General features: G+C 36.2%; 1 protein-coding gene across 1 annotated transcript in view; it reads left to right on the top strand.

Moving 5' to 3' along the window:
• LRP12 (low density lipoprotein receptor-related protein 12) overlaps positions 1–17,608 on the top strand; it is a 24,902-nt gene extending 7,294 nt beyond the window's left edge. The window contains exons 2-6 of the mRNA XM_010296797.1: positions 2,903–3,038; positions 4,574–4,776; positions 9,632–10,733; positions 11,298–11,430; positions 15,782–17,608. Coding sequence (XP_010295099.1) covers positions 2,903–3,038; positions 4,574–4,776; positions 9,632–10,733; positions 11,298–11,430; positions 15,782–16,645 — 2,438 coding nt within the window. The 3' untranslated portion in view covers positions 16,646–17,608. The remainder of the gene's footprint in view (positions 1–2,902; positions 3,039–4,573; positions 4,777–9,631; positions 10,734–11,297; positions 11,431–15,781) is intronic.
• The last annotated feature ends 2,738 nt before the right edge of the window (positions 17,609–20,346 follow it).

The raw sequence follows: 20,346 nt of genomic DNA, 5'->3' as shown, positions 1-20,346 counted from the left end.
CCATCTTTCTGATAAGCCCCTTTAAGTATGGGAAGGCTGCAAGAAGGTCTCCCCAGAGCCTTCTGTTTTCCAGGCTGAACAAACCCAACTCTCTCAGCCTGTCCTCACAGCAGAGGTGTTCCATCCCTCATAATTTTTGTGGCCCTCCTCTGGACCCGCTCCAACAGGTCCATGTCTTTCCTGTGCTGAGGGCTCTAGACCCAGACGCAGGACTCCAGGTGGGGTCTCACCAGAGTGGAGCATGGGGTCATATTCTGCCTTCAGCTCTTTAGTGTTAGCATTAGTGGAAATAGTGAAACAGCCGGCTTAAAGTAAAAGAATATAGAAAATACTGGGTTATGGCTAGTATTGCAAACAAAGGCTAAAAAACCCTGAATTTGAGTAAAACTGGAAGTTTCCAGGGTGCTGTGAAAATACTACCTTGGTTCTGCAGGCTTTCCTTGTGGAATTTCTTCCATTCAGAGTCATGTAACAGGTGAAAAATTACTGCTTTTCCTACTGCAGGGATTGGATTGAGTAAGTTACAGTTGTCAGGGTGTGCTGCACCAGCATAGGAAGTTGCAAAGCTAATTGCATAGTACTTTACAGTTGCTAGCAGTGTTTGGAGGTTCCTATTTGACAGACACTTGCTATACATATATTTACAGCATGCCTAAGTTTTTGGAGGTGAACTTTGTAAAATTGAATGAACATATGTTGAATGGTTTATTTTTATCTTCCAGTGTAATGTTTTTGTCAGGAAAATTTAAAGGCTTCCTCAGAAGTTCACAGTGACAAATCTCAATATGTCAGTTTGTAAATACCTAAAACCAGATGAATTTTATAATAGTATAAATTTCACCTGAAAGGAACTTATTTTAAGCAGAGCAATATTTCAGTAGTAACTAAGTAGCGTGTGGAATTGCTTGCCAACATCTACAAGCTTGGTACATTTGTTTTACACATACTTACACTTTTTTGCATGTGTTTTTGTTTCATACCTATTAAAAATGCTATTTTACTTCAACGTTTAATTGCAAAAAAAGATTTTTTCTTTCTGGTCCCTCCATTTTTTGTCTGATGATTCAGATCATTCACACAGGAGCAGTGTTCCAGGATATCACGGTGTTAGAGCACCACCTATAGGGTTTGCTCAAAATTAAAACAAGAAAATTTCCAGGGAATAATTGATTGAATATTCAAATAAAATAATATCTTTCTGTCTTTTGAGACTTTTTCCTCCCTAGATATTAGGACAGGTCCTACATTCTATAGCCAAATTATGTTACTACTTAACTTTGCAGCATGAATGAAGCTCTAATAAGAAACATGTGAAAAACGATTTAAAGCAATGTGTTCTTGCAGCTGCGTGTGAAAACAGTAAATTTACTGAGTTTTATTTTTATTTTTAGATTTCTATATTTAAGCTAATACAGAAAATGCAGGCATATGCCAGTATTTTTGTCTTTTGATCCTTTTAAACCTATTTTTAGAAAGTATTTCTTATGCCATATATAAATATTTTTAAGTAATAATAATCACTTAAAATAAAATTTTTATTGTATTAGTCAATAATTTCAAGTCCCTATAGTCTTGGAAAATTATCTTAAAAGCTTGATTGTGGATAAAAATAGAAGAAAATTAATAACCTGTTTACAAATTACATTATTATAACTTTGGTACTTTACAAATGTAGTTCATATTTTATCATGTTTGTTCACTGCATCAGTTCTGATCTGTTATTTTAATCAAATACATATTCAAAATTTTTAAAATTCTAAAAGCTTTTGATCATCAGACAATAACAAAAATGCCTTTTCATTTGTAATAGTTCTTGTGTTTAAACTACTGTTCATAACTGATTGTGCTACCAGTAAACTTCAAGACCCCACAAGTTTTGGACTACCAGTGAGGAAACTGTAAAATAGAAGCACAGAAGGCAATTATTTTTAATGTGTTTTCTGACCTCTGAAACTTCCTCATAATTTCAGCTCTGTAGCAAGAGTATTCTGGTTTTCCTATTTATGTGAAGGTTGTGAACATGCTATATGACAGGTGTTGGATATAATGCTGCTAAGGAGAAAAAAACAAGGCGGTGAAACAAAACCACAAAACTAGTAAGTTCATTACTTGAAATAAAATCAGCAGAGCTGAGAACACTCCAGCAAAAGGAACAAGCAACTGGGTTAAGGCAAGCTACACCTATAATAATGTAAGAACACAAATGGCTGAGTTACTTCAGTTGCATAGAATTAGTCCTATAAATACAAGTGCATTATCAGAAGCGTAGTTACACAAGCCCCTCTTAAGACTAATTTCTTGTAAACCTAACTTTTAATATCTATAAATGAAGTGTGGTGAAGTAAGTGCTCTTTGCCTTCCAAGCATGGGAATCATGTGTATGAAGATCATTTCCATGCCAAGGGCTGGAAGGGGGTATTTAAATGATGGCCCGGCACTGGGTTGTCTTAAGACAGGAAATTTCTACTACTCAATTATTTTGCTTTATTTTTCACCTTCTAATGCATTTATCAATATAAGGTGTAAATGCATAGTTAAATTGAACTGGGTCTTTGTGAAGGCTAAAAAATAAAATTAGGAAATACAAAATCTTTCATGTTTTTAATAAAGTTGTCAAAGTCTGTATGGAGTAATCTTTTTTTTAATCTGTAGTACTAATTGACATTAGTTTTCTGGAAGAAGAAGTTGCCAGACTTCTGCACTGGCAACATTGGAAAACATCTTTTGGCAGACATGTTGTGACCCGTGTGCATCATTAACTCCTTTAGACATTGTTTTTATTGCTACCTCATCAAACTCAGTGTGGTATTTTCCCTGATAAGTGTTGATTGATTTTTGTCCTACTGGCTTTAAAAAAAAAAGGCATTAATCAAGTTGCTTTCAATGTATATGTATCTTTTAGCTTGTGGAGATATTCCAGAACAAATTCGATCACCAAGCGGGACAATCACAAGTCCAGGGTGGCCCTCTGAGTATCCTGCCCGAATCAACTGTAGCTGGTACATCCATGCAAACCCAGGGGAGATCATTACTATAAGGTAACAGTGCTCCTGTATTAACCACATGGATTGAAGAAGTACCGACTAGACATATTAAATAGCCGATTATGTGTGTACCAATTTCCTCTTCCTTCCTGTAAATGTAGGATTTCCGTTATGTTTGTTTTCTGCTTTTCCTTTTATCTGATTTGCTCTCACAGCCATGTAGCATTTGTTTTCAGCTGGAGAGCTGGCGAATAGAAAAAGTTTCTGTGTGCTCATTTATTTGATTTAATTTTCATGTTTCTGAAATATAAGAATTTTGCATTAAAGAAGGCATAGGGGAAATTCTTTAATGCTTCATTGCTATGAAGTCTCATGGTGTGCTAAAAATGGTGAGGTATAAACAGTAAATCAATAGATACGATTGCAGTTTTGGAAATGCTGGCTTTTGGGGCAGGGAGCTCCTCACAGTTTCATGTACCTTACAACTTCTCTAAAGAAGTAATGTAAAACAGATATATTGTAAGTTCAAGTTCTCATCAGTTCATTCCCCATTACTGCCACAAGGGAAATCTAAACTTGTTTTAGCATCAAGATACAAATTAGTACTGCCTCACAGGCTGATCATGAAACTGCATTAGCTGCAGATTTACTTCACTTTCCAGTACAGACCTGCTGACCTAAGAAGCAGCTCTTCATTATGAAGTATTTGCTTTGACATAAGTTACTCTTTTAAAGTACTGCTTTTTAATTTAAACAATCTTTCTACTAAATACTACACTGGCGTAAATGCAATGTAAAGTAGGTAGAGCTGTTCATCTACTAGAATGCTTTCTAAATTTTTTCATACAGTTCATTTATCATAAAACTTTTTTTTTTGTTCTCAAATGTTTTTTTCCCACTCATCTACCTAGCAAATGTTTCACATTTCATTTCTGGTTTACTGCTGTGTTATCTGTACTGACCTGTTTTGTCCAGACTGTCCTCCCTTCACACTTCATTACCGTGGCAGAATGTCTTGATACAGCTGTAGCCATACCATGACATTCCATGACATTGGGTAACCGAGTAGTGCAACAGGGAGCAAATCTTACCTGAAATCATAGTTTTGAACAATTTACCTGTATTTATAATGTCAAGTCATATCATTGTCAAAGTGTAGCATTAGCTAAAGTTCTGATAACATTTGAGTTAAATAAAACCACTTAGTAGTATGTGAACGTGATTAAATGAGACTCATACAGACAATAGCATTAACAGAATTATTTATTTATTTATTTATTAGATGCAGACTTAATGTGGTTTTAATAGCAAAACTGAGCTTCTTTAAGTAGTGGATGCAATATTTTGGGTGACAGAATGGATTCTTGCTGTCCTCATAACATAAAAGTATCATCACCACAAGATGAAAGCCTATTCTTACATGGGTAGAGAAACTGCTCTTTTTATTTTGGACCAGAATACAGTGTACAGCTAATTACCATTTTTATTGTAGCAATTCATCAGCTTGGTTTTGTAATATTCAGTTCAGTAGCAATTTTGACCTCTTTTTTATTTTCTTTTTTTCTTCTTTTGTTTTCTTTTCCTCACAGCTTTCAAGACTTTGATGTTCAGGGATCCCGACGATGCAGCTCAGACTGGTTAACAATTGGAAGCTACAAGAATATTGAAGGCTATAAAGCATGCGGCTCCTCCATTCCTTCACCATACATCTCTTCACAGGATCATGTTTGGATCAGATTTCATTCAGATGATAGCATCTCCAGAAAAGGCTTCAGATTAGCCTACTTTGCTGGTATGTTTCAAACGATACCTTGTTCAGTTTTGTGGTTTCATTTTTTTGTTTTCTGTTTCAAGATCTACTTTATTGTAGCAGGGTACAGTATATGCATTACCTGAAGGCAATGCAAGACTTACTGAAAGTATACATTGTATAGATTATTTTAATCCCATATAAAATTTAACTATCCAAAGTTGGAGTTAGTGTTCACGGTAATAAGCAGAGTGAATGATTTGAGCAGGGGGGTATACAAATACTAGGCAGCTTGGGAGGTTTTTTAACATAGTTTAAGGTTTGAAATTTTCTAATCAGAGTAAAATTAGTTGTTAAAATAGTTGGGTAGACTTCTGAATAGCATAAATAGGGGAAAAGAAGGGAGAAATGGTGGGATTCTTTTTACATTTGCACTATTATTTCCCATATCCAGAAGGTATACTCTCTTTTTAAAAAAACCCACAATTTAAAAACCTATTAATATGATAAATTACTCTAGCCAATTATAGACATGGTTTTGTACATGCAAAATTTTTCTTGGATAATTCAAGTATGCAATATAAGCTAGTTACCAGAAGTAATAGTTTGAGACTGTTTTTGTGGGCAATTCTTGCTCTAGTAGCTGCTGCCAAGAGAGAGGAGGAAGACAGTCATGGGTAAAGACTAGCTCCAAACTTTTTTCTAGCCTTAGGTGGTATTGGGATTTTATAGACTAGCATGGTCGTGGTTTTCTATGTCCTGATCATCAAAAATACTAAGTTAGATTCCTCTTTCTTTTCATAATGGTTTTGTGTTCTCCTGCTTTCTCACTATACTCCACTCTCTGGCCTGCTCCACATCTCTGTGCACTGACTTTTAACTCCTCTCCTCCATAAAACAATTCATACGCTCTTATACACACTCACTGCCACCTGTCTTCAAAACTATTCCACCAAGATTCAGTAAAATGAGCTCTGATCTCCTCTATCCTAAGCCATGTTTGCCCCTGTTCTGTATTCTGCACTCTTTCTACCTAATGCCTTCCTTTACCTTGTCAGAGCTCCTTCAGAAACCTGAAGTTTCCAGGAGGGTTTATGCCTTTCTATCACCTGTTTTCAAGCCTACAAAAAAGTTCCCTCTACTCTTCAGCTCTTTGCAGCTTAGCAAGTCTTGGCAGAAGTAATGCTGCCTTGCATTTGGTGCTGGCTCAGCTTTCAGGCCAGTGTTCTATCTGGGTTTTGCCTACCGCTGTCTCACCAAAAAAACATGATGGGGGGAAAAAATGTCACTGTCTACTCAGTCATCCTCTACTACAGTTTCTGCTAACTGCCCACACACACACTGTTACCCTGTGTCCCGCATTGGCTTTTGCCCTCCTTATCTCCCTCTCCTGGTAGCCACAGGGGGAAGGCAGTGTTCCTGCCTGGTGGGCTTTGAGAAGGAAGGACATCTTAAATAAGGGTGTGGAATGGGCAGAGGAGGGAAGCCACAAACTCAGTAGAGTTTTTCTGAAAATCCTTTCCTCTCTTTTCCTCTGATCTTGAAACAATTTCAATATGTAACACCTTTTGGAAGAAGCTGTAATATTTTCAACTATAACCAATTTCCCGTGAAGTGATTTCTTCTTGTAAGCATCATGCAGTAGTACTCGGTTTAGAGTACTTAAGACTTCAATCCAATGTTTTTAAAAGTCTTTTCAAAATTTTTTTGTTTTGTTTTTTTGTCTTTGGTTTTGTGTTTTCTTTAAATGAATCTTGCTGAAACTTTGGTTTGAGCTTAGTCTCTATCCTTGATATGATATTTACAAAGTATTTACCGATTGAGGTGGTTGTGTAGTGTTTCAGTGATCAGAGCAGTCTTCTAATTTTGTAAACTGACCTGTGTATAGAAGAGTTGACAAATCTGCTCTGATAATCATCTGATCGTTTCTGTTTTCCAATGTGAAGAAGAGACTTCTGAAATACTAACAACACTTTTGCTATACATTCAGCTGTGCCATTATGTTGTTTGATTTCTTCTCATTAGCATCATGCAGTAGTGCTCAGTTTAATGCGTCATTAAACTATTTAATCCAGTGTTGTTAAGGCTGCTCTTAAAGGCTGCATGTGATCTTAGAAAAAGAGGGAAAAAATTGTAATACTTGAGCTGCATGGATGTAAGTTAGGCCGACTTGTGCTAGAATGATGGAAACAATATAGATTACAGATCTAAAAAAGACCATTAGGGAACCTCATATTTAAGATCTGATGTGGAAGATAGGCCATGTGAATTGTTTCAATTAAATCTTGTTTAAAGTAAAAAATATCTTCAAAGTATATATTAATATTTCATTTTAAACAAACAAAGCAACAAAAAAAGCGTTCCAGTTAAGAACAGTACTTGACTAGAAAGTAAATTTTGTGTCACTTTACTGGTCTTTCTTCCCTCTGTCTTCCACCCCCTTTGATTTATCAGCATCTTTAATTATGGGTATCAGAATGAGGTGACGTTTAATAATGGTGATGTAGAGTAGAAAATAGACTTAATAAAAGTATAGAGGTTTATGTTCACTGCAAATGCATGGAAGGGTTGTGTCAGTCTTTTGGCTAGAACTGCACATGGGTTCTGCTAGTTATCTTGTACTAATCTGAAGTCTTTTGAGATACAGCTTCCAATTATAGTCTTATTTTGTACATCTGTTATTATTTTACCATTCTAATTTATGATTCATATGTAAACTTTCCTGATGTAATGACTTTGGGATCAGTGATTAAAAATACTAAATCAGGTTCAAGTAGGCAGCTCGGGATGTTTAAAGGCCAGTAGAAGGAAGAGCTTAGGTTGAAATCGTATTATCCTGTTTTGTTACTATAATATTGCCATTAATATTTACAACTCCTTGCTATATCTTTCTACCCAACATTTTTCCAGGTTCTGCAAGATAGAAGCATTGAGCTAGAGTATAATCAGTACTCTCTTAAGCATATTCTACTATATTGACCCTCCACCTGTGGCACACAGTCATTCAATTTAGGCAGGACAAGTGTAGTAGTTCACTTTCACAAATTTCAAATTCAAGGTAAAAATCCATACTAAGTATTTGCCATACTAATGTTATGAATGATGTGTGTACATATATGTGCATGTGTACATACAAAAATACATACATATGTATGTAACAGAACAAGAAGATTTATCATTTATACTAGATTTGTTCTTGTTTTTTTAATGAAATAAACATTTTCTACAACTTAATTATTGGCAGTACTTCCTTTTCTTTTTGCTCTCCTTTTACTCTCTGTCAATGAATTTATTGACATAAGCACTCTTCAGAGGTACTTATAAAATTTATCACTCTTGTTGGTTTCATGTTTTTGGCTGCATTAATGTTTTAAAAAGCCCTAGCATTTGTGAACATTTTCAAATGCTGATGTTCTTGCATCTTTTTTTGAAAAATTGATTATTTCAAGGTAGAGCATTTCTTTTTAATTCTTTCTAAGATACTGAAGTAGCAAAAAGGAGAACGGGGATGTGATATGACTTGACCTATCACAGCAGATTAGCTGCAACAGGGAAAATTCAGAGTAAATGTGAGGACTTCTATCACTTTGTGTGGTTAAGAACTGGAACTTTGAAAATACTTGGTTGGACAAGGCCCTGAACAACCCAATCAAACTTCAGTTAGCCTTGCTCTGAGGAGATGATTTGATTAGGTGACCTCCAGAAATCCCTTCCGATCTGAATTGTTCTGTTGTAAAGCAAGATAGATCCTGCTTCTCCTGGGAAAGTCTGCATTTCAGTAAGTTCATCATGCTGTCTTTCCTATTTATTTTTTTAAACCCTAAGTATGGTGTTATTTAGATTTAGTATATATTTGTCTAATTTATTTCCTGAATTGCTGCTGTGTAGGACTATTTTCATTGCAGATTTAAAAAAAAAAAAAAATTTTGGAGGATTGACCATGGCAGTTTGTTCTATAGTCAGTTTCAGTGTTTTTTAGAAATTACAGTGATTTTTAGATGATAGAGCGGTATCAACCTAACGAGGTTGTTGCAGAGCTGAAATAGTTTGCTTCCCAGCTGTGCTTCCATGTTTAATATGCTTGCAACTTTAATAAATGAAGCCCTGAAAAAAATATTCTTGATGTTACAAGAGTAGTAGTAGCCAGTAGACCATGTTTTCTTAAAGAAAGGTGTGTCTTGACTTTTTTTTTTTCCCCCCAGAATTAAAAAAACAACAAAAAACCCCCACACTTCCATGTTTACTGGATCACTACTTGGATCCTTAACTTTTAAAATATAATTTGGTGTTCAGGCAAGCATGTGTTTCTGTATTTGCTCCTCTCTCCTCTTAGTTGCTGGAGGAGGGGCAGGAGCAGTGGGAAGAGATGAGGACGGAGATTTCTCTTTGGTTGGTAGTAATAGGTAATCTTCAACTGTCAGCTCCTCTCTTGCTATAGATCCTTTCGTACAAAGTAGGAACCTACAAGAACAGGAGAGAGGTCTGACTGCTTTTACAAGAAAAAATTTGAGGAGGTAACTGGTACTGCAGGATAAAATGTTCTTGTATTTCGAGTGATAGAGGAGAGAAAAGTTTTTTTCTAACTTATTTCTAGCACCTTAGAAGCTAGATTTTTCAATCGCTAAAAATAAGCGTTGTTTTCTTGCTTGGGTTAAAGTTACTTGACTGAAAGTAGCTAAGGATGAGGCTCATGCTGATGTGCTGACAGAATTTCAACTTGAAACAACTGTGTTTTATCTTGAAACCTACTGAAAGTTGTGATGATTTACAAAGACTTTAAATAGTTGTTTTGCTATTCTGAACTACTTGGTGCAGCAAATAAACGTGTGACACAAACCATAAAGTTCAAAATTCTAAAATGAGAATATTTTTACAATTTCTTTTTTTTTTCTTTCAGGGAAATCTGATGAACCAAATTGTGATTGTGACCAGTTTCATTGCGCTAATGGGAAGTGCATTCCAGAAAGTTGGAAATGTAATAATATGAATGAATGTGGAGACAACTCAGACGAAGAAATCTGTGACAAAGCTAATCTTCCAGTAGCTTCTTCCTTTCAACCTTGTGCTTACAATCAGTTCCAGTGTCTTTCTCGCTTCACCAAGCTTTATACTTGCCTTCCAGAATCTTTAAAATGTGACGGTAACATTGATTGTCTTGACTTAGGAGATGAAATAGACTGTGATGTGCCAACATGTGGGCAGTGGTTAAAATACTTTTATGGTACTTTCAGTTCTCCCAACTATCCTGACTTCTATCCACCTGGAAGCAATTGCACCTGGCTGATAGACACTGGTGACCATCGCAAAGTAATTTTGCGATTCACTGATTTTAAACTTGATGGTACAGGTTATGGAGACTACGTCAAAATATATGATGGATTAGAGGAGAATCCAAGGAGGCTGTTGCGTGTGCTAACAGCATTTGACTCTCATGCTCCCCTCACAGTTGTTTCATCCTCAGGACAGATAAGAGTGCATTTTTGTGCTGACAAAGTGAATGCTGCAAGAGGATTCAATGCCACCTACCAGGTAGATGGCTTCTGTTTGCCCTGGGAAATCCCGTGTGGTGGAAATTGGGGTTGCTACACAGAGCAGCAACGCTGCGATGGCTACTGGCACTGTCCAAATGGAAGGGATGAAACCAACTGCACCATGTGCCAAAGAGATGAGTTTCCCTGCTCTCGAAATGGTGTTTGCTATCCTCGTTCAGATCGCTGCAACTACCAGAATCATTGCCCTAATGGTTCAGATGAAAAGAATTGTTTCTTCTGTCAGCCAGGAAATTTTCATTGTAAAAATAACCGCTGTGTGTTTGAGAGCTGGGTTTGTGATTCTCAAGATGACTGTGGTGATGGCAGTGATGAAGAGAATTGCCCAGTCATTGTGCCCACTAGAGTAATAACTGCAGCTGTCATTGGGAGTCTTATTTGCGGATTGTTGCTTGTCATTGCACTGGGATGTACTTGTAAACTGTACTCACTCAGGATGTTTGAGCGAAGGTAAGTACAACAGATGGCCTCAAAAACTTAAAAATTTAAAGTATTTTTATGTCTTGTCATACTTGAAACACTTTTATTGACATACAGTTATTGTTGGATGTGATTTCTAAAGGCATTGTTCCTTCTTCTTTTTCTTTGATGGTAAAAAGAGGTTAGTTAAAAGAGAATAGAAGTATTCTGATCACTTAACTATTGAGATGCTTTCAGATGTTGTTACCAATAAGAAAGTGTGGAAAAGCTGCATTTCTGCAATTAAATATCTCAATTTTGTATTTAACAACATGTTTATTCTATTGTAGACTACCTCATACCAGCATTACATTTTTCAATTTTTATAAAATAACTTAAGTATCTCTTGTGGTGCCTTTTATATGTAGCCCATGCGTTTTTTTTTTTTTTCCTTTTTTTTATTAGGATTTTTTTGTCAATTACATTTCAGTTAAATTAACAAAACTTCATCTGCTGAAATTTATTATTTCAGATTATAACAGTCTGATGTAGTTTTAAATATATATATACACATCATAGTCTTATGTATTATGAAATTTCTTTTCTTTTTGAAAGATCATTTGAAACTCATTTGTCAAGGGTTGAGGCTGAACTGTTAAGAAGAGAAGCTCCTCCATCCTATGGGCAGTTAATTGCCCAGGGTTTAATTCCACCGGTTGAAGATTTTCCTGTTTGTTCACCAAATCAGGTAAGATTCCAAAATAGCAGGCAGACCACTTAAATTTTAAGGAGACTGGAATAAAGATATTTCAACTTTCATCTGCATTGTCTTGTTCTATAGCATTTCCTTTTTTTCCTTTCAGGCCGATACTATTATATTAAGGATTAGCCATTGGACAAAGTCATGATATGGTAGCACCACACAGTTTTCTTTGCAGGCTTTTTTTCTTATTATTGAATGCCAGTAATGCACACTATAGAATCCCTCTTGTATGAAAAGTAATAGATTGCTAGATCTAGTTGTATGTTGTGTATTGATGTTGTTGTACAAGTTAAGATTGCAAGCTAGCACTTCGAAATTTGGGTATATATCCAAATTGGTACATATTAACTGGGTGTATGTATTTAGGTATGATCATGCCCACTATGCACAGAATGTGACAAAGGCAAGGCTGTAATACCATATAACATTAACAGGAATGAGTAACAAAGTAGAAGTTGGTAAATGGGAGTTAATATCATTTAGCCACCATGATTTTCAGATGGATCATTGGCACGATTCTTTAGTTCATGAATGAATTTCTATCAAAACAACTTAGTAATTTTTAAAAAGTTGGCTTTCAGTTATAATGCTCTTTCATGAAATGGAAGGAAAGTCTCAGTCTAGGAATCCTCCTGTGATGCTGTATTAGAGTTGGCATGGTCTTGTATTGTGTTGCAGTTCATATAGCAAAGTTTACTGTTAGCCAATTTTGCTGAGCATGTAAGAAAAATAGTTACAAGACCATAAGAAGGGGAATTGTGGTGTTTGGGTTTTTTTAATTTTGAACAGAACTGATACCATTATACTTATTCTGCCACAGATTTTACTTTTTGACGTATTTGACTATTTGACTGTTCACAAGCAGCAGCTGTGATCTGTCACAAAGGATTTTGCAGAGGAAAAGAGGAAAATAAGTTGCAATTTGCATTGGAGACTTTGAAAACAGGGGAGACACTGAAAATTTTGCAGCAGCTAAATTAGCTAAAACTTATTAATGAGCTGAGTTAAAACTGCTTAATGAATGCCTGTAATGAACACTGTAGAATCCCTCATTCTTACTGGCTGGGTTATCATGGTTATAAAAAAGATCAGTATGTTTCTGTTTAAAAACAATTCTATACTTTTAGAGATTTGGCTTGCCTGTCCTCTTTTCCGAAATTAAGCTTCACCGGTTTGTGATGCAGCTATGCTCACAAGCTTCTTGAGGTAGGGTTAGGTCAAGAAAGTCTGTTAAGACAGTGCACTCGGCATGTCCAGATGTGCAAGTCCTCTGCTATAAGTAACTTGGAATAAACCAATGTTTCCTCCACATCGCTACCCTGTATGGGACACTTCAGGTTTGGTGCACATGCACACATTTAGAAACCATTGCAATTTTCAGTCACTTAGCTTGCTCAGACCTGTATTTCATCACGAAACCCCACAAAGGTGGCATAAAGTTATTGGCTTTTACTAAAATGAAATCTCCTGATGGGAGAGGACAGTTCTGGAAAACACAGATATGTAGTGACCAGACTCAAGAGACTGGTACCAGAGCTTTTAAAAAGCTGTGTAATTACTGAAATTTTATTTTATCTTCAGTTTGATATAAATTTAATTAACCACTGTTGCTTTGGATATATTTTAAATTATTTTTCAGGACTAAAATATAGTGGAATTTGAAACCTACTGAAATGACATATAACAAAATGTAGTTGCTTCATAGTCTTTCTATGTAACCATGATTTCACACTCCATAAAAATACTGATGCATGTACAATAGTTTTGAACAATGAAGTAGTGTTAGTAAATTCCCATTATGAAGACCAGTATTTCTGATAACACGTATGGCCTTGAAAAATTAAGTAGCTATACTGGGAAATTAACTAGCATAAAAATAAGGAATAGTAGGGAGCAGGCAATCACCTTCAAAAATAATGAAAAAGTCATTCTAGAGCATTGATGCTTCCATGATAAGAGTAAAATCTTTTATTTAATCAATGAAGTTGCATTGTTTAAAAAAAATGTTTTTCAGAGGCGAGAACATCAGTAAAAGCTTAAAAGGCAATGTAAATTGTATTCTATAAATTATAAATCTCAGATTTTTAGTATGGTTAAGTGTTGGGGGGAAGGAGTCAGTATTAAGTCAGGATGTGTACGGCTTGCTTTGATTTGAGCAATATATACATCTTAAGGTTACAAATCTGTGTAAGACTGAAGATACCTAGTTGAGATTCCCTAGAAGTTAGTAGTCTCAAGCTAGAGGAATCTTGGTTGTCCTGGTTTGTATGTAATGCAAATCACCTAAAACTGATACATGCCTTCAGAGAGGGATTTTCAAGGATGGGTAGCAGTCTCTCTGGTGGCTTTTGAAAGTAAGGCTACTGAAAATACATACTCATATGCTTGAATTCAAATATCATTCTGTGAACTACTGGAAGGGAAGAGGTGGGTTTGTGCATGAAGTATTGTTTAGCTACTGTGCTGTGTATGCCCTGTGGCCAAGGCAGCCAACAGCATCCTGGCGAGGTGGCCAAGGCGGCCAACAGCATCCTGGCCTGTATCAGAAATATTGTGGCCAGCGGGAGTAGGGAAGTGATTGTGCCCCTGTACTCGGCGCTGGTGAGGCTGCACCTCGAATATTGTGTTCAGTTTTGGGCCCCTCGTACTACAAGAAGGACATTGAGGTGCTCGAGCATGTCCAGAGAAGGGCAACGAAGCTGGTGAGGGGGCTGGAGCACAAGTCTTATGAGGAGCGGCTGAGGGAACTGGGGTTGTTTAGTCTGGAGAAGAGGAGGCTGAGGGGAGACCTTATCGCTCTCTACAACTACCTGAAAGGGGTACGTGGGTGTTGGTCTCTTCTCCCAAGTAACAAGTGACAGGACAAAAGGAAATGGCCTCAAGTTGCGCCAGGGGAGGTTTGGACTAGATATTAGGAAAAATTTATTTCCTAAGAGAGTGGTCAAGCATTGGAACAGGCTGCCCAGGGAGACGGTGGAGTCACCATCCCTGGAAGTGTTCAAAAAATGTATAGACATGGCACTTGGGGACATGGTTTAGTGGGTATGGTGGTGTTGGGTTGATGGTTGGACTTGATGGTCTTAAAGGTCTTTTCCAACCTTAATGGTTCTATTTCTCTGATTTCTATTTCTATTATATTTCTATGGTGTCTGAAGGATTGTGGAAGGGAGCTGAAGGTGACAGTATGAGAACACTGAAGTTCAGTGTTTGTAAACGAAGTGAAATATATGCATACATGTTAAGTGTTTAATTGGGGAAAAAAGGGTATTCTGAAGAATATTCTGTATTGTTGCCATAATCTTAATTAAAAGATGCAAATATGGACTTTATCCTGTAATTAAACACATCAGTGAATATTTTCAGAATAGTGGGTATCTGGCAGATCTTCTACCCTAGTATTTGAGAACTGAGCTTCTTGGCTGAGGCACTGTTTTCTGTAAGTTTCTGTAAAGGACCTCCAAGTCAAAAGTGTTAGTATGTTTGTGTTACCTTACAATTCAAAAGTTATACAATGTTTTAAGAAGAAAAATTCAGGCATGCATCATTTTATAGCTGAATGACTAGAAAATTTAGCCCAAATTTGGGGAATGTATGGTTTAGAACACATAAGATAATTTTAATTATACAGAAGCATTAAAGTGTTTTGAAACTGGAATTAACTGATTATGCCAGAACGGGAAAAAAATCAAACTACAAGCCTCTGCTAGAGCAGATATTTAATTTAGTCTCTATTCTAGGCAGCCCCATGGTAGTGGATAAGGAAAGGTCACCTCTGTTAAATCTTTCTGGAATATTTCGGCTTTAAATCCTAAACTTTTTGAGGCATGTTTCTATGTACTGTGCTCTAAAATCCACAGTGATTACTTCATCTTCTTGGTAAGATTGTATGTAACAGATTTTTCATACCTGCTGTACTGGCTCTGCACTGGGTTTGTGGATGTACTTTTTTGTAATCAGTGTTCCATATTCAGGTTACAGTGTGTTGGTTTTCAGTTTGCCTTTTTTTAGAGGTCCTTGATGTGGGCAGAGACATACCTTATATACTTCATTGCTCTTTTATTCCCTTTTTTCTTCCATATGTATTTCTGCTTAATTTCCCTGTCCATAATGTTTTTTCCTCAAGAGAATCTAGACGTCTTTCATGCCTGCTGTTTTTAAAATAGCCTATTGCTACATACACCAGATCCTTAATATTAAAGAAGAGACATTTTAATATTTAAGACTCTACATTTAACTTTGTGGTTATATGCTGTTTTTGCACAGTAGTTGTCATTCTTTTGGTAGAACAGTGCCAATGCACTGTCAATACGTGATTGCTGCTTGTTTTCTCATTTAGGCTTCAGTTCTGGAAAACCTGAGACTGGCAGTACGATCTCAGCTTGGATTTACCTCAATCAGACTTCCTATTGCTGGCAGATCAAGTAACATTTGGAATCGAATTTTTAATTTTGCAAGGTCACGTCATTCTGGATCATTGGCGTTGGTCTCAGCGGATGGAGATGATGTTGCCAGCCAAAGTACTAGTAGAGAAGCTGAAAGAAATAATACTCACAGAAGTCTGTTTTCAGTTGAATCTGATGATACAGACACAGAAAATGAAAGAAGAGACACAGCAGGAGCCGTTGGTGGTGTTGCTGCCACCTTGCCTCAAAAAGTCCCTCCTGCAACAGCAATAGAAGCAACAGTCGGAGCGTGTGGGAGTTCCTCTGCGCAGAGCGGCAGTAGTGGTAACACGGATAGTGGAAGAGAAGTGACAAGTGTAGAGCCCCCAAGCACAAGTCCTGCACGTCACCAGCTCACTAGCGCGCTAAGTCGTATGACTCAAGGCTTACGCTGGGTACGCTTTACTTTAGGGAGATCAAGCTCAGTGAATCAGAACCAAAGTCCTTTAAGACAGCTTGATAATGGGGTAAGTGGAAGAGAAGAGGATGATGATGTTGAAATGTTAATTCCAGTCTCTGATGTAGCATCAGACTTCGACATGAATGACTGTTCAAGACCTCTACTTGATCTCAGCTCAGATCAAGGACCAGGGCTTAGACAGCCTTACAGTGCAACACATCACAGTGTAAGGTCATGCAGTCGAGATGGCCCCTGTGAGAGCTGTGGCATCGTACACACTGCCCAGATACCTGACACTTGCTTAGAAGCAACAGTGAAAAATGAAACTAGTGACGATGAGGCATTATTACTCTGCTAGGTACGGATTGTTTAGGAAAGATTGTGTACAAGTTGGAGCAATATCTGTCATTGTTTTGTACTTCACAATTAAAACTAGTTTTTAGTTTTAAAAAATCCAGGACAACATTATGTTAAAACTATTCTAGCCTGTGTGGTTGATTTAAACATTTCTTATACTGGGTGACGCTATGGAACTATTGGAGTGAACATTTTAATGGCTCTGAATACACAATGTGTGTATCCAGTATAATTGATTCCTCTTTAAACTGAAGTTATCCCAGTTAGTTTCAAATTTAGTTTATCCTGGTACTGTAGTTCAAACCAGAAACATGGCTGCTCAAGAATTATTTGGCTGCCTGTTTAACCCCATATTAACAGGTGAATTTGTACAGAATTATTTTCCTTTAGGAATTGACTGTTGTATTATTGCCAACATACTTGTAACTTAATATACTAAATGATGGTAGGGATTGTTAATGTAAAATATGTACTTTTCTTTGAGTTTATACAACACTTTGTCTAAATACTCTTGAATTTCATCATAATGTGAACTTATTTAAAGGGAGGAGAAACTTTCTCCAGGAGCATTCTTTTTCTCTCAGAAGTACAAAATGCAATGATTTGTGAAATTTAGGTAGAATAGATAAACTGATGGCAAACACTTTTATAGCACTGACTTTCCTAAACTGCAATCTAATATGGTACAGCCAAATAGTATGTAAAATCCCCAGTCATTAGTCTTTTCGATTTGAAGTAAAAAAGGGCCGAAGATACTACAATATGTGTTAGTTCTTTAAATATCCTATATGTACAAATACACTACAGAGTAAGTTCCAACTGGTAATAGATCTTTCCCTAATATTGTAGGGTATAAGGCTTGTTTGGACTCAAGGGATTTGCACTAAAATCATATTAAGGTCTCTAATGAGCTTAGTGCACAAGCACTATCACTTTAAGTACTATTATTGTCTAATACTGCAATGGCTATATATTTCCATGGCTCTTTTCTTGGGGTGTTGCATTTTTGTTGCAATTGAATTTGCTTTACTAATTCCCTATTTATTCGTTGTATTTAAAAACTGGTTTACTTGGTTGCAGACTGGTTTTTTTAAAAAAAAAGTCCCTTTCAGTGTATTTTTTTAAAAAATAGTATTACATGTTGGAGCAAAAAAGATCAGTGGGAAAAAAGCTCATAACTTCCAATTTTGTGATAAGCAGGTTAATACGTGGCTACTAGCGTGACAACAAGAATCTACACCTTTTAAAAACAAAAATGTCAACTACTGTTTTATTTATTCTTTGCCAGTCTGTTTTTAGTAGGCTTAAAGATCCAGTATGAAATGTATTTGTGTGTGATTGTATGCTATTTATTAAATTTTAAATACTTTGTTGAATGTCATTTTAAAGCATGTTTAAAGTCTTGTGCATTTCTGTCGTGTTATGCTGTCAGGCAGAACTGACTAAAATGTTTTAATATGTATCAAAATTAAATTGAATTTTTGTTATGTTTTTGAGGTACTTTTAAAGATAAATCCAAGGTCTGTCTGGCTTTTTATTTTATTTTTTAAAAATCCTCAACTCTGAAGTACAAATCACATGCAGAAGAAACAAATAATTGAATGGATTCCAAAGTGTATATATCTTCTCCCTCTTCTCTTCTTTCACAGACACTGGGATGAGAAAAATAAACAATTTTACCATCTGGTTGATTTTATTCATGAGAATTAGCAGGTAAATTCTGAATTCAGGACACGGTTATGTAGATTTGTGCTTCTGAGGAACTTATGTGCAATACAGTGGTAAAAGATTTTATTATAATGACCCATGCGGTTTCAAGTTTCAGAACAGATCACATCACACTGGTACCAGAGCAGGTACAGATTGGCCCATAATTATACATACCCAAGTAAAAGTCATCAATGGCCATTTTTATTCACATTGAATAATATCTAAATCTGTGGGTATTCTTTAGTCTGATTTCAGTGGCATTGCTTATAGAGCAGGCAACTTTGCAATATGAACATGGTAACACACCCTGAAATATATGTGAACGGTATGTCCTGGTATAAAATACTGGGTTTTTAAACCTTCCTAACTAATTGTCATTAGAAAGTGGTTATGGAAATGTTTGTCCCCGAGGCAGATACATTTTGAAGAAAGAGTCTTCACAGAATACCTTCGGTGTTATACACACAAATAAAGTGATCTAAATTTGTTCCATTAGATGCCCCAAATAGCATGTACCTATGGACTCCATATTGCAGATGTAAAAAGAACACGATGTTTGATTTGTTTTAAAGGAGAAATGCTACACATTTAACTGAGAAGTTGGATTTGATTGAGAATTTGGAAAATTGTAAATAAAATTCATATTTGTATGAGGCTAATTTGTTGCAGTGATTTTTTTCTTAAGTGAATTTAAAGGGAGTGAATACATTTTCTTTTGATTAATACGATTAATACTGATTGTGTTTCATTTGGTTGTTTTGGTTTTTCTTTTGCCCTTTTGTTTTGTTTTGTTTTTTTTACCGAGACCTTCCCTTGAGTCATGTTACTTCATTTCTTCTTACTTTGGAGCTGCTCAAATTAATTTATTATTTAAGTGTTTCTTGGTTTAGCTATGATACAATGCTAGGGCATTTTGAAATGTCAGAATGATTCACTGTGGAATTATCTTAGTTTCTGTAATAAAGCACTTTCATCTGAAAGCCTTGAAGAATGTAGGTTATTGTGAGGTGATTTTTCTCCTCATGTAAAGCTTTCTAAGCATGGAAGGAGTTTGTCATTGTTCCTTTTCACAGATCATGCTTTTCTTGTCATTTGATTTGCATTGAAACATTAATGGGGCTGACTGAGCCTCTGATGCTACAAGGGCTTGTTTTGTTTCCAAAGTCAAGTCCATTTTCAGTACAATTTCAGCAAGTATTGCTGATAGCTCTTCTTTCAAAACAGGTTCCCAGAGAGGATGGTGTAATTAGTTAGTATCTTGTGTTCCATTTCCTATCCAAGTGCCAGAAGAACTTGTGGGAAAACTTGGATTCAGTCTAGGAAAATCAGTTCATGTTTAGGACACAAATACTTTTTCAGTGAGTGCTTACGTTAAATACTTACTGCAGATCAACGTTAGTATGGATTTTCCTGTTAAGCGAGTTTTTGCTTTCTTTCTGAAAAGTAAATTTGACTGCTGCAGTTGTCCTGAAGAAGTACTGCAATTTTGACTTTAATCTTCCTGTAGTTCTGATGAGTGTGTTGGTTTATTTTTCTTTTGGCTGTGTCTCTTTTCCTGCTCACCTGTGAGTCTCTGAAAATAGGCAGTTGGTAACTGAACTCCAGGAGTTCATCTACAATCCAGTTGCCCAAAATGGGGTATTTTCTGAAAGGATGTAGGAGAAGTCTGTCCTGTCCTTTTGCCAAGTCACTGAAGGTATGGAGAGGTAAGCATATAGATGGTTAAAACTGTTTTCCTTCTATCCTATTTTGGGATTTGACTACTGTAATTAGCTTTCCCTCGTCAAAGTAAATTAAATGAGTTCATGCATATTGGTCTTGATATTGAGAAGTTTTATGGCAGAACGTTCCTGTCATGTCGATGTATTTGTCCAGTTGAGGCTTCCATTCACATCCAGTACCACACTATGGTCTAGCTGGTGAATAGTAACTTGCGGAAAGAGAATGTAATATTCACTAAATCCCAGTATTATCTAACAATTTGGATAGAAA

Source organism: Phaethon lepturus, unplaced genomic scaffold (assembly GCF_000687285.1).
Source record: "Phaethon lepturus isolate BGI_N335 unplaced genomic scaffold, ASM68728v1 scaffold14611, whole genome shotgun sequence".
NCBI classification, from domain to species: Eukaryota; Metazoa; Chordata; class Aves; order Phaethontiformes; family Phaethontidae; genus Phaethon; species Phaethon lepturus.
The sequence above is the reverse complement of the archived record's forward strand: the minus strand, read 5'-3'. Positions and strand labels throughout refer to the sequence as shown.